This window comes from Scatophagus argus, chromosome 4, assembly GCF_020382885.2.
Source record: "Scatophagus argus isolate fScaArg1 chromosome 4, fScaArg1.pri, whole genome shotgun sequence".
NCBI classification, from domain to species: domain Eukaryota; kingdom Metazoa; phylum Chordata; class Actinopteri; family Scatophagidae; genus Scatophagus; species Scatophagus argus.
This window is the reverse complement of record NC_058496.1, coordinates 25248796-25271956: the sequence shown is the minus strand read 5'-3', so window position 1 is coordinate 25271956 and position 23161 is coordinate 25248796. Positions and strand designations below refer to the sequence as shown.

The 23161-nt window shown below is 40.8% G+C and overlaps 1 protein-coding gene across 1 annotated transcript in view; it reads left to right on the top strand.

Moving 5' to 3' along the window:
• The window catches only part of LOC124057584 (probable phospholipid-transporting ATPase IM), a 38183-nt gene that overhangs the window by 11521 nt on the left and 3501 nt on the right, over positions 1 to 23161 (top strand). The window contains exons 2-24 of the mRNA XM_046385991.1: positions 4175 to 4256; positions 5155 to 5213; positions 7384 to 7497; positions 8517 to 8615; positions 11437 to 11498; positions 13309 to 13381; positions 13633 to 13703; positions 13835 to 13917; positions 14426 to 14584; positions 14784 to 14872; positions 15151 to 15344; positions 15459 to 15667; positions 16194 to 16237; positions 16756 to 16921; positions 17174 to 17362; positions 17453 to 17568; positions 18921 to 19085; positions 19203 to 19314; positions 20160 to 20265; positions 20380 to 20512; positions 21070 to 21253; positions 21823 to 22046; positions 22874 to 22957. Of these exons, the coding sequence (XP_046241947.1) occupies positions 4223 to 4256; positions 5155 to 5213; positions 7384 to 7497; positions 8517 to 8615; positions 11437 to 11498; positions 13309 to 13381; positions 13633 to 13703; positions 13835 to 13917; positions 14426 to 14584; positions 14784 to 14872; positions 15151 to 15344; positions 15459 to 15667; positions 16194 to 16237; positions 16756 to 16921; positions 17174 to 17362; positions 17453 to 17568; positions 18921 to 19085; positions 19203 to 19314; positions 20160 to 20265; positions 20380 to 20512; positions 21070 to 21253; positions 21823 to 22046; positions 22874 to 22957 (2769 nt within the window). The 5' untranslated portion in view covers positions 4175 to 4222. The remainder of the gene's footprint in view (positions 1 to 4174; positions 4257 to 5154; positions 5214 to 7383; positions 7498 to 8516; positions 8616 to 11436; positions 11499 to 13308; positions 13382 to 13632; positions 13704 to 13834; positions 13918 to 14425; positions 14585 to 14783; positions 14873 to 15150; positions 15345 to 15458; positions 15668 to 16193; positions 16238 to 16755; positions 16922 to 17173; positions 17363 to 17452; positions 17569 to 18920; positions 19086 to 19202; positions 19315 to 20159; positions 20266 to 20379; positions 20513 to 21069; positions 21254 to 21822; positions 22047 to 22873; positions 22958 to 23161) is intronic.

Genomic DNA, 23161 nt, shown 5'->3' with positions numbered 1-23161 from the left:
GTATGTTTCACATTGTTATGCTGCTGAAGTGTTTGATAAGACCAGTAGTGTGGACGTAAATCAAGTTGGATTTAAACTGGGTTCTGTAGGTGTGGCTGGACTACAGTATGTTTCATGGGAAATAGAAGTTGGTTTCTTAAAGATGTTTAAGGACCAAAGATATTACCATGCGGTTCTGCCATATTGTTCCCCCTAAAGTAGCTTTAGATTTGTAGAACACTGTGTTATCCCTCACTGATACATTCTGTAACCCTAAAGCCTGTTCTTGCTCTTCATGGAAGCCTTGTGATCAGTGTTGGATTTACAGGAGTTTTTAGGTATTTGATTACTTTCTTTACTTTTACCCTTTTGAATTTTCCGAAAAGATTTTATGTGACATAAAATGACATAACTTATGTGATAAAAGATTTCACCCAAGTTATTTGTTGCTCTCAAATATAGTGTCAGCTATAGTACCAGGAAAACCATTCATTTTTTTAAGCCATACAAACTCAAACGGGTGTCTGTCCACACACACACACACACACACACACACGCACAGGTAAAGCGCCTTTCTTTCAGCTGCAAGCAAATGGTCAGTTTGATAATAGAGCACTGTTCAGCTGAGAAACCAGAGATCACTAATCAGACAAGACACTCATTCATCTGTGTGACCTCTGACCCGTTGAGCCAGTCACAGGTGACTGTGACACTGGGGTACTGTTACCCACCTTTGTTTGCCTGGAATAACATTAACTCCAGTGTTTGTTGCCTGCACTTAAAAAAGTAAAAGCGTTCACAGAAACCTTGTGTGTGTGTGTGTGTGTTCATAGGAAACAAACAGAGACAGATAAGTATGACATTTCCAAGGTATCAGTGGTATCATTGGTGGAAGTGGTTGAAGTTAAACCGTGACATGATCTGATTAAATCTTCCCAGCCCCACGTTTTTCCACTGTTTGCGTTCTTTGTAAACACCACAAGTTGCATGTGTGGTTGAAGCGTTGATGACAGTAACAATGTTCTGCATCTTTAACAACATTTTAAATCAGTACTGAAAGCCGTGAGTCTGTTTCAGTTAATAATTTCTCCTACATGGCTGGGTGGTAAAACATAACGACGAATATAAACAACAATATAAACGGCTCACCTTTTCGGCGTTGGGAAGCGTTTCAAGCTGGATAATCCTCTGCAGATTGCGTGGTTATGAAAAATAACGTTAAACGTGAGGTCAGACCTCTTCAGGTTCAGCAGCTGGACGGGCTCAGGGATGTGGTTCTGTGTCTATAATGCTTCACCGGTTTGATTGGTTAAGAGGAACAAACTATAGTGTTGTAGTGATTTTTGTAAAGGAGGAATATGTAACCTCATGCAACTATATGTGTGTTTTGTAGTGTTAGAAGAAATATTATAAATATATATCAGGCTCAGCGGGACTTAAGGGTAACGTGTTGATTTTGATCTTTTATTGAAGGTTGAAATAACACCAGCTTTATTATTATTATTTTTTTTTACTTATACTCTGGTGTAAAATATCTCCTAACACATGAGCTATTAGGTGCAAATTTCACTTTACTCGAGAGTTATGTTGGTCCTCCCAGCATGTCCATCGCTGTGTGTGTGTGTCAGCACTGTAGAAAAGCCTGTAAAGTCAGAGTATCTGCCACTGCCAAGAGTGTGGAGTTAAGTTAAAACCTTATTAAATCTTTGTGAATGTCACTTTATTCTTGTGTTTGGATGTGGAATGAAGTGGATGGTTAATTTAGCAGAGCTTCTGTGTGAATGAATGAGTGCACTGTTTGCTTTAGGGATTTTAGTGGTGGGACTTTTTTCGAAGTGGTTAAGTGGTGGGTACTAACAAGTGTGTGTTTGTGCGTGTTAATATGGTTGGACTTGTAGAGAATGCACCCAAAAACCCCAGAGAGAACATGTGGACAAAGAGGGCTGGGCATTATTATCACATTAACACATTGGTTAGTTGGCGCCAACAATTGTTTTGTCGCCCATTAACGTAGTTTTTTTCATTACAGTAATTATTTTAAAGTCCGTTGCTCACTTGCTCACTAAAAAAACTGTGTTGATGTGCGATAGAGTGATTGCCGGCACTGATTAATTAATGCGTTAACTTGCCCAGCCCTGATATACACACATAAAAATCTGATGAAGACAAAAACACAACTGTCTTGCTCATGTGCCATGGTGTGTGTGTTTCCAGAGCCTTGGCAATCCTGTTGAAACATACACATTCCTCAACAAACACATGTGGATAATATTTATAGCTCTGACATCACACTGGCAGCCAGCGATGAGGGTTGGGATCTCAAAAACCACTGCTTTCTGTCTGGCAATCCTCACCATGAGCACACACACAAAAACACTTTTCCCCTCATTTATGACCACCTTTGCATCTTTGGTTGTTGTACAGTTTTCTCTGTTCAGAGTGACGAGCAGCCATCTTCCATCAGGCTGGAAAGGCTGGAGGAGTGAAAAGCTGCTTTGAACATGTTTCTGTATAGTCAGGCAGTGCCATCCAGGAGGGAGAGAGCGAACAGGAAGCTAAAGAGTTTATGGGAAATGTGGTGTTGATTATGAGAAACACCAACACTAACACTGTTGTGAGACAGAGGTCATAGTGATCATTGTGACAGTCACCATTGCTGCTTTTAGAAACGTTATTGTGTCATTTCCTGTGGATTTTGTTTCCTACGGACACTAAGTATTGAGAACAGTGTTAGCTTGTCTACCTTTGACCAATATGATGTCATGTCCACTTGTGACCTCTTATCACATGTTGCATATCTGTGAGTTTCACTGGAGTGATTTCACACAGTATTTTTAGTGTTCTGTCAAATGATAGAGATGGTATTTATTTTAGTGCTCTTTAATTTCTCTCCGTCTAATAGTGACTTCTTACAGTTCAGTTTGCAACCTTTAGGCTGTCAGCACCTCGAAAATGGCTTATAGAAAATAATACTTTAAGAAAAAAAATGTTTCAGTTCAGTTCAGTTTCTTTCATTTTGATATTTGTCATCTTAGAATGATAACATTTTATTGTTTTATGCTTGTTTTTGCTTGAGATGTTGTTTTACACAGAGTGGACGGGTTGCAAAGCAGACATTTGGACTTGTTACATCGGGAGACACACATAACAACATTAACGACGGCTGAGGTCCATTAAGAGTCGCAGTGACAGTGTGCCAGCACACACAATAGCAGAACTTCCTCAAAGAGGAATGAAGTAATAATTAATTTAATTCTGTGAGTTTCCTGCTATGACATGTGAAAATGCCTGCGGCGCAACCAGTCCGTGAACGCAGAGAGAGAGAGAGGTTTAGCTCATTTTTCCTCAGGGCGGGTCCTGACTTCCAGGTTGGAAGCCACTCACTGTTTATGTATCTGTTCATTTAACAACTTGTATTATCTGTGCAGGCAGATCCAGTATTCAGAGTTAGCACTACTAATAAGGAGCCGTGGTGCCAGGCCTACAGTGGCCTCCTGGTGACTGAGGGCTTGTTGTGTCAGAGCTGTAGGATAGGAGCCACTAGAGAAACTGGTCTCACCATCACTCAGCTGAGACAGACCGCAGGGCCAGATATGACTCTTGATTTTGACTTCTTACTGTCAGAGGGGGCAGATAGCTGAATGAATGGACGTCTGGCTGGAGAGGGGAGCCTCCCTCTGAGTCATTCTGCCCTTCATAGGCATTTCTCAGGAGGCTTGAGGGCTGATGCAAACCTGAAGTGCAAGCAATGTAAAAACTGTGTGTGTGTGTGTGTGTGAGAGAGAGAGAGAGGGAGAGAGAGTGAGAGAGAGCAAGACTGTACCTTCGACAATAAATGACATTTAAACCTCTACTTAGTCTCAAAAACTTTTCCAGTATGAAATAAAATGTATTTAAAACACACACCCACCCACACACATACACACAGTGGTACTGGCATTTGATCTGTACCTCAGTTTAAAAATCTGTTTGACTGGGGAATGATTACCTCATAGAGCACATTATGGAAAATGCCCTAATAGCAGCTGGCAGGCACTCACTTGTTCTCACTTTAACATTTAAAGTCTGTTTCTAGGAAGAAGCTGATGTTTGACTTGCACAGGCTTGATTTGTGTGGGTTTATTTCCCTATGATGAATATTTTTGTTCATTCACAACGTGAATTCACAACAGCTTTTTTGTCTCCTTCTTCTCAGACAGGTATGATGGACAGATAGCAGAAAGAGGAAGAGAAGATCTCAGTCATGGACATGGACTGTGTCAAGAAGAAAGAGAGAGGTGAGCCTGAATCAGACTGATGCACCAAGCACAACATTTTACTCGGATCAGATTTTCATCCTTGACCATGTCTTGCTACGAGGTCACGTCAGCAGCTGTTCAGGTGTTTCTGATCGTCTGATATGAACTTCCTCAGCAGGTTTACTTTTCCTGCTGTCATCACAAAGTACAACTTTATTTGATTTTATGTTATATTTTAAATAAAGTGCTCAGGTAACTCTGAACATTGAACGTTTACATGACATCTCAACAGCTGCCTGACTGTGGGAAAATTTACTTGTCAAGTGACATGCATCCGACAAAACTGATTTTGTCCGGAATGAGGCTTTTCACAGCAACTATAACTCTTGTGCTTGTACTTTTGTATGGATTACGCCTAAGAAATGCTGAACGAAAATTAAAAAAACAAAATTACCTGCATGTCTAAAGCCCACACTACATACTATTTCTCAGAATGTGTTGTCGATGCATGCTAATCTCCCACAATGCAATGAAGGAGCAACTCAGAGCTGAAAGGAAATAGAAGAAAAAAAGAGAAATCTTTTGCATCTCTTTGTGGAGCTGCAGTTTGATTCATATCCAGCATCTACCTTATTGTGTCATTGTCTGTTTATATGAAACGGTAACATATGTTGATATTTTTGTAAACTAGATGCAAAAACTGATGATTAATTTGCAGTATCCTACATACTGTAATACAATTGCAGTATATGCTGGGACACTGTGCGACTGTGCTCTTTAATGTCAGCATGTTAATATGCTTTGAGTTTAAGGTTTTGCACATTTGTATTGCGATATGCTGTGTATAAACCTTTCCATTACAGAAAACTTGGTATCAGTACACATTTGTAAATTCATATAAATAAATAATAATAACTTCTCTGTCTTCTGAACTCAGAGCTGGAGAGAATACTCCGTGCCAACGACCGCGAGTACAACCTCTCCTTTAAATATGCAGTAAGTATTAAAATGTGTGTGTTGTTGGTGAGTCTTTCACTTGTGCATCCACATACCTTACCGACAAAACAGCGCAGCGCCTCATTTTGTCAGTGCAGGTATTTAAACTCTGCCGTGGGGTGTGTCTCACTGACTGAGTGTCTGGCTGTGAGAGACTGGACAGCAGCCAGTCAAAGAGTCGTGTTGCTTCTGGGTGAACTTATTATTTTGCTCTGCTGCTATCAGGACATAATAAAATTTTTTAAATAGTATAAGAGGAAATTGGTAATTAAAATGACAAATGTTGCGAAAGAGGAATTTAAAATAAAAATATGTGCATAGACATACATTTGAATATACTATGCATGTATGTATAAATGTTCCCATACAGAGAGACACACACATGTGCTGTATATTGCAACTTTATGAGAATTCAAGTAGGTGTGATAGGAGGCTGTAAAACCTGAAATTGGAAATTGAAAATCTTAGTATGTCTTTCCACTTTTAAATTTGTTTTGGGATACAACATGTAACTCCAAGGAGATCAAACGAGTGTAAAATACCAAACTGGGAGTAAACATTCATTTCCTGCCTGTGTATTTAAACATCTACAGTCAGAACCAAATCTCTCGTCTGTGGGCGGCCTTGCTAAAGAGGCTTGGTGATAAGGCAGTCTGGCTGGCCAGAGCTTTCAGTTCAGCCGCCTGATAAGATCCACCTGGCACAGAGCAAATGCCTCCCACCAGATTCCACTCCTGTGAAGTCAAACATCTGCAAATAATATAAAATAAAATATATAGAGAGAAAGAGAGATTGTTTTTTTTTTAAGATCTCCAATCTGCCGCTGTCGGACACTGTTTTGGTCTCCAAAGAAAATCTCACTAATCTCTACATTTTAGAGTAGACAGATTTGTCCAGACAGAGTTTTCAGCTTGTTATTTATCCTTCCAAGATATCTTAGGAAACACCTTTTTAAGAAATTTGCTGAACTGTTTTGGTCAGACCTTCAGCGTTTACTTAACACTTGCTTATCTGTCCATTAGCAGAATAGTCTTGTAATTGCCACACATAAAATAGAACAATGTAGGTTAGCTACTCATAAATGACATTATTTCCTCATTTTGTGAATATGACTTAGACTAAATATTAGTCTAATACTACTGACAGTATATTATATTTGCTGGCATTAGACTAGTACAGCAAAGACATGTTTGAAGGACGTTTGGTTACGTCTAAGAAAAGAAAATGACAACATTTTGTGGATCAACCTCATTCCTCTTCATATTCCTCATATTTGTGGATATATTTTTATTTCTCTGTCCAACATACAGCAGTTATCAGGTCATAAATATCCATTTAGCTACCGCCAAGCAGCCGACACAGCTGGGACGAGCAGTGTGTGATGGTTGCCACTGTTTACAGAATGTTATTGTTCATCAGTGTAGATGATCACATTGTTATCATCATATCATCATAGTTATCATTCATGGTGAGGGTGACCTTTTATTCATTCAGGATGCCATAAAAGTGGACTATCTGGTTAAAAACAAGGTCTCTGCTTTATGGCCTACATCTTCCAACTTCTTTTCCACTACTGCCATACCTGCCTTCTTTCAGTCTTTTAATTTGAATCTCCAAAGGACCAAATACTTGTTCTATAATTACCTACCACACTTCTGTCTTATCACATAATAGTGCATAAAGTCACATTGGCAGTTACAACTTTGTAATGAATGGTAATGATCTTTCTCTGGCTACCTTAATGTTGAATTAGCATTCCTCTAGAACACACAGGATGCAGACTATCTAAAAACCTCTTTGTGATGATCATGATCATTTTTGAGATAATGAACTGCAAAATGAAACAATATTAACAACATACTAAAATAACATCACTGAACAATTATTTTATTAGATTATTGGCAACCATTCTATCTGTTAGCCCCGTTTGCTCAAGTTGGATTGCCTGTAGCTCTGCTTTGTTAGCCTCAATCCATTGCTCATTTGCGGCAAGTTAATAAATGGCAGATTGCTGTTTAAGATTAACAAGCTGATATTGGCTTGAACTGTTTGCTCTGTAACTTTTCCCGTTAACCCTAGTTTAGATAATGCTAAGGTGTTAGCCTCATGCCCCATTGACTGATTGTCTGTGTCTTAATACTGATTCTTCCTCCTTTCATACCTCTTACAGAATAACGCCATCAAGACCTCCAAGTATAATCTCTTCACCTTCCTACCTCTTAATCTGTTTGAGCAGTTCCAGAGGATCGCTAACGCCTACTTCCTGTTTCTGCTGGTGCTCCAGGTGAGGGAAACAAATGCATACATGTGCAGTACATGTGCTGTAAAATGACACCATATATAAGGTAATTCACTGCCAAGAGTTTTAATTACCAAGAGGCAAACTGATATATAACCTCACCTGTTGCTTCTGCCCTAGCTGGTTGCCATCCTCGTCCTCTCCTACATCTCTCTCTTCATCGCTATAGCCATCCCCCCTCCGACAGCAACATTGATCAAAGCTTTGAAATATTCAAAACAAATCGACTGGACAGCTTATCCCACTGGTCAACTGTTCAGCTTTTCCACTTGTATGATTTACTCATATTAAATAACCAAAAAAATTAACTAGTGTTGATTAACTAATTGATTAGAAAATTAACATGCTGTGGTCAATGCTGATGTTCTGGCGAGCCGCCACACATAAATCAGTGTACGGAAAACACTCACGCCCCGCGACCCTGACGGATAAGCGGTATAGAAATGAATGAAAACACTCTCCATTGTTTCACAACGAGCAGCGCTGTGTGTTTTATCAGACTCTAACTGCACAATAAGTCATACCTTTCCCCAGGAACTCTTAGAATGAGGTGTGCGTGTTTCGTTGGAAGACTAACACTGCCTTTTCTCACAGTGTGTCGTTAACTAGACAGGATGTGAATGGATCAAGTGCAATGAGATTAAGCAAGTGGAATATCCAGCACAGGAAATTGCCTCATCATGTGGAACACAGTCAAGTTGCAACACAGAGGCTGTCTGCTGTAGTTGATCTGCTGACAGACTCAGAGGAACTGGAGGGGACAGCTTTTCAATGATTTATATCCAACACTGTCATGTATTTTCTATATAAGTTAAAGTCCTTGTTGTCTGTTTGTGAATCAGAATTCCTCAGGGTTTGAAAGTTCCTTGCAATGGCTGACACGATCCCATTGAATCTTTACTGTACATTTAGTAAAACATCAAGAGCCAGCTTTCAAATGTTCTTTCTCGTCACATGGCCTAACCTGTGCCTCATATCGACTGTGTGTTGACTGTGTTCTCCAGGTGATTCCTCAGATCTCGTCTCTGTCCTGGTTCACCACTGTCGTGCCTCTGGTTCTTGTGCTGTCAGTCACCGCCGCCAAAGATGCCATGGATGATATCGTAAGCATGTTCGAAAACGTGTTTTGTAGCATTTAATGAATTTAATAAGTGTCACTACTTTGATTTTAGATGTGTTAGTGCAGTAAACAAACCTGAAAACGCTGAGAGACACCCATACTTCTACCGAGGCCAAGTCATCCTATGATTTATTTATAAATATTCGTAATTTTTAAAACTGATTTATGTCTACACCAGAATACACATACTAATAGAAATAGTAATTCATGTTAGTAGTAGTTAGTAGTTTGGCTGACCTAAAACAGTAGCTCCCAAAATGTTTACATGACACAGTAAAGGTTATACAGAATATTTAATTTTGCAATAGTTGACACTGGCAAGTACTAAGGAATCCAAAGGGAAGATGCTTCATTATATGTCTTATTAAGCTCAGCTGATCGATCACTTTGTATTTTCACTGTCTGGTAATTAATTAGCGCAGCATGTCTCAAAAAAGAGCTCTCACTTTGAGAAGCAGGGGCTTAAAATGACATATGTTGGCATTAAACTGAAAAGGAACCTCTTGAGTTTATGTGAACAAAGACTGTCCTCTTTGAGTGGCAAAGATGGCAGTAATGAGAGATTGTTCGACTGTCCCAGAAAGTCTCAGGATTGAGGTGAGGGTGGATGGTTGAGACGCTAAGAGCAAAAACCTGTTCTTACCAACTGGCTTTTAACCGTGAACTGAAGGTGATCTGTCCCTAACCTCAGCCAAGTACTTTCCATTTTTCCTTTTATATAGTGTGTTCCATTTTCCAACTTAACCACACCCTAACTGTAAAGGGAGCAGGTCAGAAAAGACTTTTTGGAAGAGTTATGTCATGTTGCTGATAATCATCATTTACTCTCTGACTGGAAAAAAGTTTCACTGGCATCAGTGTGCAAACACACTCCGCTGGATCTCATTTTCACTGCACTTTATCAAAAGTAATGCACATTTGTTTGTTCGTGCATGGGTTTATCAGTCTGCTCAACGTCAGATTAAGGTCGCCATATTGACTGTGTCTCTGTTTTATAAACGTTTCTTTCAAGCACAGTTTAACCTCACTTGTCCTCAGGCTACCACTTTCCGTTATTTCAAGGAGCGTCTTGGCAAATAGAAACCTTAAATTTGAAAATCAGCAGGTGCCCACTACATTCATGCTCTGAATTCGGGGAATCGGTCCCTTTTCTGTGAAGTGATTGCTCCACAGACTGTTTCGTCAAGCCTTTTTGTGAAAATGCTGTGATGTAGTTCTCCTCCGGTGACACCATATTATGTCATATGGCGGTTGAGCCTGATTAAGAAACAAGCACCTTCATTACAGCTCTCCTGTACCATACGATCATCAGGAAAGTAGTTTGGGTGGGGTTAATGGTCAGACTGTTTTCTTATTCTTTCATCGCTTCACATGAACCGAAACAGAACAAAAACAACATACCTCTAAAACAAAGAAAGGAAAATTACTTTTTGTTTTGGCTGTCAAGGTCAATCAAGTGTGCGTGTGTGTGTGTGTGTCATCCTATAACCTCACTGCAAACCACACAAGACAAATTAGCATTGTCATGGGTTAAACATTAGCTCCACAAGGAGACCAAGAATGTTTTTGTTTGGCCGTGCTGGTGATCCTAAACGGTCCTCACCAGCGGCACCCATCTGTTCCTGTTTTTCTGTGTTCAGGCTTGATTTGATCTCAGCAGGTACACTGTACTGTTAGGTACTCAAGAATGACCATTTATGGCAAGGTGGATGACCTTGCAAAAGAGTGAAACAACAATCAGCAGTGTTGGGAAAGCTGCAGTGGAAGGACAGGTTTACGGGCTCCACTGTTTTACATAGAGACAAGGCTGTTGTGTGTCTGCTCGAGAGATCATTTAATTTTCACTCCAAATATAGAATGTTCTGTTTTTTACATACAGACAACAGTTTTTGGGGATTAGGATCAGGCTTCATTTTCCATTAGTTTCACAGTTACAGAACAAATTGGGGACTAATGGCAAAGTAAGTTTGAGGAACCAGGAGATGAAAAAACACTGATACTGCACAAAGTTATGCCTGTCAAAGTTTTGTCAGACCCTCAACCCTTTGTTTTGGGTTTTTTTAATGTCTTCAGTAGAACTGATCACAGCCGGCAGACTGATCACAAGGGGTTGCATGCATGCCACGTGTTTCATTTTATGGGCTTACAAGCCAAAAAATTGGGAATAAATTGGGATGCAACAAAAATTTACATTTCTGTTGATTTACCTAATGCATTCCAGGCATGTTAGCAAACAAAGTAAAGCAAAAGGTGAAAGCAGTCTTGACCTTTACCTGCCAGAAAGTGGAACATAAAACTCAAACAAGCAAGTTAATTTTCTTTTAAACTGTAACTTTCTTTTCTACTGTACATCTGTCTGGACTTAAGCCCTTTAGCATCTGAACTAAAGGAAGTATGTGAACTTCTGTTCAGGGCAAAGCTTCACTGACCTAAAATCTCAGCTGTGAAATTAGAGTGGTTGAAACAGTAATAAACTAACTTGTTCCATAAACTAACATTAAATTGCTTCAGTAAAAGTAATGAAGAGCTACAAAAATCTGGAAATTATGTCGGTGATCACAAAAGAGAGAGCAGTCATCCTGACTGTCTCACTGGGCGACACTGTGTCTCACTGACAGAAATAAATAGTGATCAGGAAGTGTAGAAAAGGAGACGCCTTCAAGGTGGGACTGGCGGTTAAAATGGGAGGTAGAAATTTAACACAGTATGTTAACTATCAGCAGTTGAACATTCAAAGTATCTTGTGAACTGACTCAGTTGTGTTTCATTGTGTGTGTGTGTGTGTGTGTGTGTTTTCTTTGCAGAATCGCCACAGAAGCGACAATCAAGTCAACAACAGAAAAGTTCAAGTCCTCATTGACAGAAAGTATGTTTATGTGTATACTTTAGTTTGTTCATGTACTATGAATCATGGGAAACACACCTCTGCTAACCCATCCAGTTTCAGGTAGCCTCATGCTGGTTTTTGTGTATTTGTAGAGGCGCCATCAGGGGGCATTTACATTGCAGACAGGTAAAGGATGGATAAAAAAGCCCATATGACCATCAGATCCCTGGTACAAATCAAGCATACCTCACATATTTGAAACAGCAGAACAGGATATCAACAGGATATCAAACCAGCACTCCGCACCAATCTGCAGCTGCTTCCTGAGACACACAGTTTTCTAACACACATACAGACGGAAGTACAGGATATAAGGAAGGTCAAAAATTTCCAGTGGACTTGTGTGTAAACAGAAGAACTGAAAGTCGTACAAAGGTGAAAGTGGGTGTAATTTTGTTTTCTAATTTAGTTTAGTTCATTTCACTGAATGAATGCCTGATGTCTGTTTCAAAGCAGCCAAACTCAATTGTTTCCAGATGTATAATCCCGAGGAAGAGATGTCGCACTAGGTCCTCTTTAAAATTTAATTCAAATGTATTTCGCGTTTTGTTAAAAGTTAATCACGTTTGTGAAAGATGGAAAGTTGGAACCTGTTGATCTATTATTATATACAGTGCATGTGGTCAACATGCTATAAATAATTTTACTGATGAAATGAGACAAACATATTATGTTTGGGATTTCATTTTAACTCCAGACACTGGCTGTATTTTTAGAAATCTTTGGTGTGCTGTCTAAAAATATTTGGATGTATGTGGTGTCTGTCTTTCCTCCTGGCTGTGCTCTCATTGGCTGCCGAGCAGCAGCTCTTTGCTCAGTGTTTAGGATGCCACGGGAAGCAGCTGCAGGATGTTTTCTCCATGTTCACTAGATCCTTGGTAAATATGTAAAGGGGGGCTTGAATTGACAAGTACAAATGCAAAATTTCTTTTCTGGTTCAAGAAAAGCAGTCAGACGAATAAACTTTTAACCATTGATTGAATCTGATGAGGGCAGCACGGTGGTGCAGTGGTTAGCACTGTTGCCTCATAGCAAGAGGGTTCCAGGTTCGAATCCCGGTCTGGGCCCTTCTATGTGTGTTCTCTGAGTTTGCATGTTCTCCCTGTGCCTGCGTGGGTTTTCTCCTGGTACTCCGGCTTCCTCCCACAATACCAAAAACATGCACATTAGGTTAATTGGCTACTCTACATTGCCCCTAGGTGTGAGTGTGAGAGTGTGTGGTTGTTTGTCTTTGTGTGTTGGCCCTGTGACTGGCGACCAGTCCAGGGTGAACCCCGCCTCTCGCCCGTAGTCAGCTGGGATAGGCTCCAGCTCCCCCGCGACCCTGACGGATAAGCGGTATAGAAAATGGATGGATGGATGAATCTGATGAATCTTGCCTACAAAGGTTTTGAATATGAGCATTATTATCAGAGATGGAAATGCTTCTTGTCATTATTCATTTACATTGTTTAAGTTAGCATTAGTGTAATAGAAAGGTTAAAGTAAACCTGCTGCCCACAAATCTGAATCAGCAGAACTGAACCCTGAAAAATCCTGAATCCTATTTGTATTGTAGCTAAGTTATAAATTTTCACTCTCACTGGCAGACAGATAATACAGGAAACTGGCAGGAGCATGCAGTGAAGCACAGGGAAATCATATTAGCATGACCCTGGTGTTCAGAGCTTTTTCTAGTCCCTCAGACAGTTTATTTTCTATGTTTTCTCTGAACTCTACAAGTCCACACACACACACACACACAGAGAGAGTCCAGACATCCACTTACCAACCTGTTTCCTGTTCCCAGACTACGGAGCGAAAAATGGATGGATGTTCAGGTGGGAGACATCATCAAGCTGGAAAACAACCAGTTTGTTACCGTGAGTAACAAATGCGCACACGCACACACCAAAAAAATAATTTTTAGGAGTTTGCAATATTCATTGTTTCACCGAAGACATTTTATTGCCAGAAATTGCTGCCTGTGTCTCTGTTATTGATCAGATTCACAGTACTGCAGGCAGGCAGCTGTCGCCCAAATATGTTGGACACCTGTGTAGTATGTAGCTCCAAAAGAGGAATAAGAAACCTGGTGGCTTCATTCTGATACAACAGATTTCTGTAATTTCAGGCTGACCTCCTGTTGCTTTCCAGCAGTGAACCTCTGAACCTGGTGTACATCGAGACAGCAGAACTGGATGGGTTAGTCTTTATCTCAGTGTTTCTAGTCTCGTTTCTGCTTCTCTTCAACCCCTCATATCGTCGTTTTTCTGTCTCCACTGTATCACCCTTCCCCTTCTCTCCTCTCTTAATGGTCCACCGCTCCTCACCAGAGAGACGAACCTGAAGGTGAGACAGGCCCTGACCGTAACAGGAGACCTGGGAGATGACATTGAAAAGTTGGCAGACTTCAATGGTAAGATTAAAGAAGACAAAAGACAATAAACCTCCTCCTATGTGGAGAAGCTGTACATAATTGTTCATGCGGTGACTCATTTCTTTCACTTCCCATATTAAGTACCACTGAGATTTTGCTTACTATGATAAGAGCAAGAGAATCGCTTTCAGTTTTTCGAAAAGGGGAGTCGAGGTCCCACCTCAGCTCACCAATACTGTCATCAGATCTTTCTGTAAGGCGAAAACATGTCCCCGCTTCTTGTCCGTACTTTGAGTTCTCTCTATTGCAGCTCTTTGTTGTTTTTCATTAATTTAAGTTTCATTTCTTCAAAGAAGTAGAATTTTTTTGGACTTTTTTTTTTTTTTGGTTCTGCATTATCTCCTAAACTGACTCTATATGATAAATGAGTTGAACACAAAGATGTTGAAACTTCTGCCATTAACAGACACACAGTAATTAAATGAATACATTTAATTCATTTTGAGCACAACTTCAAATCTGCTGGGTCACCTCTCTCTCCCTCAAGGCGAGGTACGCTGTGAACCCCCCAACAACCGCCTAGACCGCTTCAAGGGAACGCTGACCTGCGCCGGTCAGAAATACCCGCTGGACAACGAGAAGATCCTTCTGCGAGGCTGCACACTGAGGAACACCGAGTGGTGCTTTGGACTGGTGCTGTTTGGAGGTGGGAAGGACATGTTTTAAAAGGAACTAGTGGAAACTGTTAACATTGTTACCCTGTTAAGAGAGTGAAATGAAAAACAGAGGTTAAGATCACACCCTGTGCTGACTTACTTCACTTGGAAATGCACTTCTAATTAAGACCATATGAGGTCGAATTAAGACCATATGAGGTCCTACATGTTTCTGCTCCTCTTCTGCAGGTCCAGAGACGAAGCTGATGCAAAACTGTGGGAAGAGCACATTCAAGAGGACCAGTATAGACCATCTGATGAATGTCCTCGTCCTTTGTGTGAGTCATTAAATTATCCACCTGTTTATCTGATCTCAGGATGGCCAGCTGTACTGTAATTAGAAGTGTTGGTCATTTTGCTGCCAATTTACTACAATACATCATCGTTTAAAATTTTTGATCTTGCACAGTTGGGATTTCAAGATTACTGTTTAATGCCTCAGTCTGTTATGTTTTTGACCACACGTGTATTGACAAAGGTGGCTGAAGAGTTTGACCTCTTACGTGAAATATCTGTCTGACTTTTGACCTCTAAATTCTGAAAACTTTCAATGCAGATTTTTGGCTTCCTGGCCGTCATGTGCACCATCCTGGCAATAGGAAACTACATCTGGGAGCTGCACGAAGGCTCAAAGTTCACAGTCTTCCTGCCAAGACAAGATGGCAACAATGCTTCCTTCTCCGCCTTCCTCACATTCTGGTCCTACGTCATCATCCTCAACACTGTGGTGCCCATCTCTCTCTATGTTAGGTAATAACGTGTGTGAAATTGCCTGTTATTTAACTTTATTTTAGGTCAACAATTGTATAAATACCAAAATCATATTTGCTTCTTCTCAAACCTGTATCTGCATCTTTTACCCAGTATGGAGATCATTCGGCTGGGGAACAGCTTCTACATTGATTGGGACAGAAAGATGTACTACTCAAGAAACGACACCCCCGCCGAGGCTCGTACCACCACTCTGAACGAGGAGCTCGGCCAAATCAAGTATATCTTTAGTGACAAAACAGGGACACTCACGCAGAACATCATGACCTTCAACAAGTGCTCCATCAACGGCAAATGTTATGGTAAGATTCTTCTAAGATCCAAATACAGGGAATATGCACCTTCTATCATATCCAAAAAAGTCAGCGAGGGAGCTGCCCTTATGATTGTGACTGCTCCAGAGCTCCTCCAGGAACATTCTAATACATTCTCATTTGTGTACCTGCAAATCAATGTATGGTACAAATATCAAAATGAGCGTGACACTGAGTTATTCTAATTAATACATTTACCAATATTATCGACATTAGGCTCACATCACATCGTAAGGGCCTCTACTGACTACTCATGTAGAAATAGACAATGAAAGGAATCTAAAAATAAAAAATCAATAAATAAAATCATTCATGTCTGCAAGGAAAAATCCCCCAAAAAAATAATTCAAGAAGAAATGTGAATATCAACAAGAGAAATGCATCCTAACTAAAAATCACAAGTCATTTATTTCTTTCAGGCTGCTTTCTTCTATATCCATCCTGTAACCGGTTGTGTTTTTTATGTACATTCAGCACTTATGGCTTTCATTCATTTCCTTTCTCTTCTTTTCAGGGGATGTTTATGACTACACAGGCCAAAGACTAGAAATTACTGAGGTGAGTTGCTCTTTGGTGATGTATATTCAGAAAGTCCTCATACTGTACTTAGCAGCAAATTCAGCATGTTAGGCTGTGTTTTGCATTTTTAAAAAGCTTCCATTACTGTGAACCAATGGATTTAATCAATGCTACAGTTACTTAACCAAGGAATAATTGTCAAGAAAATCTTGATTTCACTGCATTAAATCATGATGATACATTTTCTCGTTGTGCCTGCGTGGGTTTTCTCCCACAAACGTGCACTTTAGGTTAACTGTCTACTCTAACCCTAACCCTTGTCCCTAGGCGTGAGTGTGTGTGTGTGTGTGTGTGTGTGGTTGTTTGTCTTTGTGTGTTGGCCCTGCGATTGACTGGCGACCAGTCCAGGGTGAACCCCGCCTCTCGCCCGTAGTCAGCTGGGATAGGCTCCAGCTCCCCCGCGACCCTGACGGATAAGCGGTATAGAAAATGGATGGATGGATTAAATCATGACGACCTGTCCTCCTCTCTGTCCCTCTCTGTCTCTCTCTCAACAGCACACAGAGACAGTGGACTTCTCCTTCAACCCGCTGGCTGACCCACGCTTCATGTTCCATGACCATGCCCTGGTGGAGGCGGTGAAGCTGGAGAACCCAGAGGTCCAAGCCTTCTTCAGACTGCTGGCCCTGTGCCACACCGTCATGGTGGAAGAAAAGAAAGAAGGTGAAGAGGGATGAAGTGTTTCTGACTTCTGTCTTTTAGTGTCCGGATACATTCATGCAAATCTCATTCAAGCAAAGCACAAAGTTTGTTGTTTGTTGTTTTGTAAAATAAATAAATAAATAAAGCGGTTGAAAATTACTAGCTCTACCTAAGCCTGAAGGTTTAATTGTTGTTATTTTACTTAACTAGAGCTTGGAGACAAATTCTTCTTGCTCCACTGACAAATAAAATGATTTTTTTTTGCTCCCTCAGGTGAGATTTTCTACCAGGCCCAGTCTCCAGACGAGGGAGCGTTGGTGACGGCGGCCAGAAACTTTGGATTTGTCTTCCGCTCACGTACACCAGACAGCGTTTCCATCATGGAAATGGGACAGCAGCGCAGCTACGAACTCCTGGCCATCCTGGATTTTAACAATGTCCGCAAGAGGATGTCCGTCATAGGTATGTAATCCACTGACTTTTGGCTTTTTGTCGCTAGCGTTTCTTGAAAACAGAACAAATATTTGCTCTCATGTTTGTGTGTGTACACAGTTCGGAGTCCTGAGGGGAAGCTCTCTCTCTACTGTAAAGGCGCAGACACGATCATCTACGAGAGGCTGCATCAGTCCTGCAACAAGCTGATGGATGTCACTACAGAGCACCTTAATGTCAGTGATATTACTCTGTGCACGTGTGTGTGTGTGTGTGTGTAGGAAAATGTTCTTGAGATTTGATTCATATGCTTTATCTGAATCTTTTTATGGTTTTGTTCTGCTTTATGTGCTGGATGTTTGGATGAGCGCGTCTGTGTGTTGGTTCTTTCATCACGTATCAGCTGTGTTTGTGTGTGTTTATACTTACAAATTTCGGTTTAATGTGCATCTCCTCCATCTGGCTGTGAACGTGAAGTTGGATCCTCAGAAGATTCCTCCAAAAACCTCTCACAAGTCTGATTTGTAAAGATGAAATCCCAAAAAGAGGCCAAAATGCATCAGTCTACATCTACAGCTTCCCTTCACCAAAAGTCTATGACTCTCTGCACAAAGTCCAATGATTCAATCAGAAGGTTAAATCTTTAAAAACGTGTTACAGATGCATAGGTTATGAACGAGATTAAGGCTTGATGACATGTTTTAAATCACTTATGGACAACATCAGAGCTTTGCAGTACAGAGGAACAAGTTGTATCAGGCTTCACATGTGCAGACGAGGCTTCTCTTCTGAATTCTGTTTCATTTATTCTTCTGTTCCAGTCTTCTCCTCTCTTCTCAGTATGTTTCAGTTTGTTCTTGTTGAGTTCATGTTGTAGTAAAGACAAACAAATGATTATCCACCAGTTTGCCTTCTCTCCTCTCCTCCTTTTTCTTGCCTGGGCTGCTAAAGTTACACAGCTGTGCGCATGAGTTTCACTTCTGTTTATATCTTCAGATACCATCAGTATATGACTATCACTATATTGCCAGAAGTATTCACTCACCCATCCAAATAATTGAATTCAGGTGTTTCAATCACATCCATGGCCACAGGTGTATAAAATCAAGCACCTACAGACTGCTCCTACAAACATTTGTGAAAGAATGGGCCGCTCTCAGGAGCTCAGTAAATTCCAGCGTGGTACTGTAGTCGTGAAATTTTCTCGCTACTAAATATTCCACAGTCAACTTTCAATGGTATTATAACAAAATGGAAGCCATTGGGAAAGACATCAACTCAACCCGATAGAACACCTTTGGGACTGAATTAGAGCGAAGACTGCGAGCCAGGTCTTCTCATCCAACATCAGTGTCTGACATCACAAATGTGCTTCTGGAAGAATGGCCAAAATTCCCATAAACTCACTCCTAAACCTTGTGGAAAGCCTTCCCAGAAGAGTTGATATTGTATTAAACCCTATGGATTGGGATGTCACTTAAATATGTGTGTGTCATATGTGTGTAAAGGCAGATGAGCGAATACTTTTGGCAATATAGTGCACATGTGCAGCATTCATTCATATAAGTATGTGTATGCCAATCTGTAGGAGTTTGCAGGGGAGGGCCTACGGACTCTGGTGCTGGCCTATAAGGATCTGGATGAGGAGTATTTCAGCGAGTGGCAACAGCGCCACCATAAGGCCAGCACTGAGCTGGACGACCGGGAGGGCAAACTGGATCAGCTGTACGAGGAGATCGAAAAGGATCTGTTGGTGAGGAAAAAAATCCCAGTAAAGCTCATATTGTGAAAACACAACCAGATTTGTATAGAGCAGAATTTTTTACTCAGATGGTCCACATGCTGATTATGTGTCTAAATGTGTGTTCAGCTTCTGGGTGCTACAGCAATAGAGGACAAGCTGCAAGACGGAGTACCTCAGACTATTGAGCAGCTGTCCAAAGCCGACATCAGAATCTGGGTTTTGACTGGTGACAAGCAAGGTACATAACTTCAAATATGATGAGAGAGCTGAAAATGAGCATCGGGGTGATCAGACAGTTTAACAGCCAGTCTGACAGCTTTTAAAGTGGGCTCCAGGTACCAGGGTCCAGGGTTCTTTTGGCTGTACAATACTGTCACACAATGACAGAACATAAACTATGTAGACAAAAGTATGCAGATACACCTCTTCACGGGGCTGTTTTTCAGGGGTTGGGCTTAGCTCCTTAGTTCAATTGAAGGGAAATCTTAATGCTTCAGCATACCAAGACATTTTGGACAATGCTATGCTTCCATCTTTGTGGCAACAGTTTGGGGAAGGCCCTTTTCTATTCCAGCATGACTGTGACCCAGTGCATAGTGTATGTCTATTTTGGTCATGGGTTTCAAACACTTTCTGTAATAAAACATCTAAAAGTCAACGTTTTTTTCTGGCGGAGGACCCTTGTCTGTTTGTGAATCCCTGATCTAAAATACATTATTTGCAGATAAAACAGACAGTGAGTGGACCCATGCCGTTTTTTCTAATAATAAAAAAATGTCATGTAATAATCTCTGAAAATAGAAGAACACTGCGAACACTGAATGAGAAGTTAGGTTTTGGATTTCTGTCACAGACACTTTGTGTATAAGTTTACCATTTGCCTTTGTTTCTCTTCCAAATAAGCATTTTTAGTCTGACTGCTCATGTTTCCAGCTGCACCAGTTCCTGATCCTGGCACAAACATCATGCAGAGTCATGCTAAATGTAGCTCTTCATGTTGTTATATTTAGATGACCTTTATATTTGTTTTGCACTTTGTACTTGTGGCTCATCTCTTACTGTTGTTTAATATTTGTTGTGCAGAAACTGCAGAGAACATTGGTTACTCATGCAACTTACTGCGGGAGGAGATGAAGGATGTCTTCATCATCTCAGGAAACTCGCCTGAGGATGTGAGACAGGAGCTGAGGTCAGGCAAAGTACTTGAACTTGAGGAATTGAGCGATTATCATTTTCACAAGCTGATCATGAAACTCTTCCACGCATCCATCAGTTTTTTTTTTATTATTTTCTTGTGGAGCAGAAATGCACAGATCTCCATGAAACCAGACGAAATGGACGATTCGGTGTTTCTGCCAGACGGGCCTGTGGGTCAAAGTTCGAGCGACGAGATGGCAAACGGAGAATATGGCCTGGTTATCAGCGGACACAGCCTGGTACGTCGTACCAAGTTTTAATTACAATGCCAAATGACAAAAAAAATACTTTAAAAAAACACTTTAAAAGGAAGGAATTCAAAAGATGGAACATTCCTCAGTAAATGTTTCTGGAAGTCCATCGGAAAAATTTGATGAAGACAGCTTTGGCTACAGCAAAGAGTTTTTTTATTTTCTTATGACATATTTGGTTTAAAATGAGTCAAAACTTTAATTAGAAAAGAAAAACAGAAGCTTGGTGTTTGTCATTGATGTGTTATTATTATTATATTGTTACTTGGTTCTCATACTTGCACATTAAATGATTGGCAGTCATGACTGATCACTCATGATCCCGATCATTTAATGTGCAAAAGTAACCCAACGTTTGTCAGACCAAGCGTATGAAGGCAGTAAATAATGTGATATATGACCTTCTGACGGCTTCCATGCTGACATCGTGTTTATTCCCTCCTGTATGGACATCTGCAGTTGCTGACACTGTACAGTTAAGCTGTAATATTCTCACATGTTCCTGCCTTTTCATCACTTTCCTATTTTCCCGCTGGGTCCGTCAGGCGTATGCCCTTGAACACAGCATGGAGCAGGAATTCCTGAAGACGGCATGTATGTGTAAGGCAGTGATCTGCTGCAGGGTCACTCCTCTGCAGAAGGCTCAGGTCGTCGACCTGGTCAAGAAGTACAAGAAGGCAGTCACGCTGGCCATAGGAGACGGAGCCAACGATGTCAGCATGATCAAAGGTATGATGGGATGATATGGAGATCAAAGTTGGACATGTTTATCATCCCTTATAGGAAATCTGCTTTTTTTCTTTAGTTTTTCTTTTATTTATCAGTTGATCAAGAAAATAATCTGTAAATTAACTGATGATGAAAAGTTAGTTGCACACCCAAAAGTGACTACACTGCACCGAGCTGTGCGAACGTAGAGGAGCATCGAGCAGCTATACAGCCAGACTTTGTTCTCAGGAGCAGGTGGAAACCAAAAAAGAACTAAATGGCGAGTGACTATTGGACTTACATCCTTCAGATACACAGAAACATGCCTCCAAATGACGGATAGTATTGCTTTGTGACTGCTGCTAACATGTTCGCCGTAACAGTTTACCCTGCAGATGACATGGTGAGCATCTCTCTGCTTGTTTTGGGTGTGCATCTGCCCCCTAGTGGCCAAAAATTGAACAACCAACCATCCAGAAAAATACTACTCAGATATTCTTCACAAATGGCAAACACACACTTTGTTTTATTTTATCTGGCTTTGGATATGGAGAAATTAAAACATCCTTCCTCTCTGCTCGTCCACACAGCGGCCCACATAGGTGTGGGCATCTCAGGTCAGGAGGGCATGCAGGCTGTGCTGTCCAGCGACTACTCCTTCGCCCAGTTCCGCTTCCTGCAGCACCTCCTGCTGGTCCACGGTCGCTGGTCCTATTTGCGCATGTGCAAGTTCCTCCGCTACTTCTTCTACAAGAACTTCACCTTCACCTTTGTCCACTTCTGGTACGCCTTCTTCTGCGGCTTCTCTGCACAGGTGAGAGACTGAAGTAAGGCAGAGGGAGAGAGGAGAGAAGGAGGTGGATGAGAAGGAGGAGAGAGAGGAAATCATTATAGTAGGGGAATGAGGGATAGATTATTCATTCTGATCTTGTATTCATGTTAATTTGGGGTCTGCTCTGCTCTTGTCCAAACTGGGAAAGAGTAATCACGTAACACCAAACCTGTTCAGAAGTCTGAAATCATGAATCGCCGTGTTTCACTTCAGCTCATGTCTTGATTGTTGCACAGAAGGAAATTCCTTTTGCAGCATTTTTTTTGTCAAAACACAAACATGAAGTGTGAGAGATAAACATAGTTAAACACACGGGGAATACATGCTGAATACATCAGCAGTGCTATGAAAGCAGTTCAGGATAAGATAAAGGCAACAAAAGCTGCAACACTCAGAATGATGATAAGGGAAATAAAATGCTCAGTCATGCGGGCAGTCGAGGTACAGTTTAAAATGTATTAGAACTGAGAACACTTATTGCACAGGGGATAAATGAAAGCCTTTTTTTAAAATACAAACATAACATCACAAACGTATTAAAAACTGATTAACATGGACAGTGCATTACAGCTGGCAGTGATCTTATGATACAAGAAACAGCTCTGATTAAAGCAACATAAAGCAACACGAGTAATTCGTAATAAAGATTAATTGTGAATAAAATCAAGCTCTTGATAATATCTACGTTGGTATTTTATACCAGTGCAGTACAAAGTCTCCACATCCAATTTTACAAAACAGGAGAGTGAAAAGTTTTTCATGGTTGTAGAAATTCTTAAAAGATTTCCTGCTTTTGACTTTGCTTTCAGACGGTGTATGATGAGTGGTTCATAACACTCTACAATCTGATGTACACAGCACTACCTGTACTGGGAATGAGTCTGTTTGATCAGGTAACTCTGCAGTCTGTCTATGTTTTCATGTGTGTTTGTGCCGACGAACAACAAGGGGACTCTTTTTGATTTTAAACTTTACCCGATTACCTCTTAGCGGTGGTGGAGGAAGCATACAGATCCTTTATTGAAGTAAAAATATTCCTACATAATACATCATTGTGAAAATACTCTGTTCAGAGCAAAGGTCCTGCATTGACAATG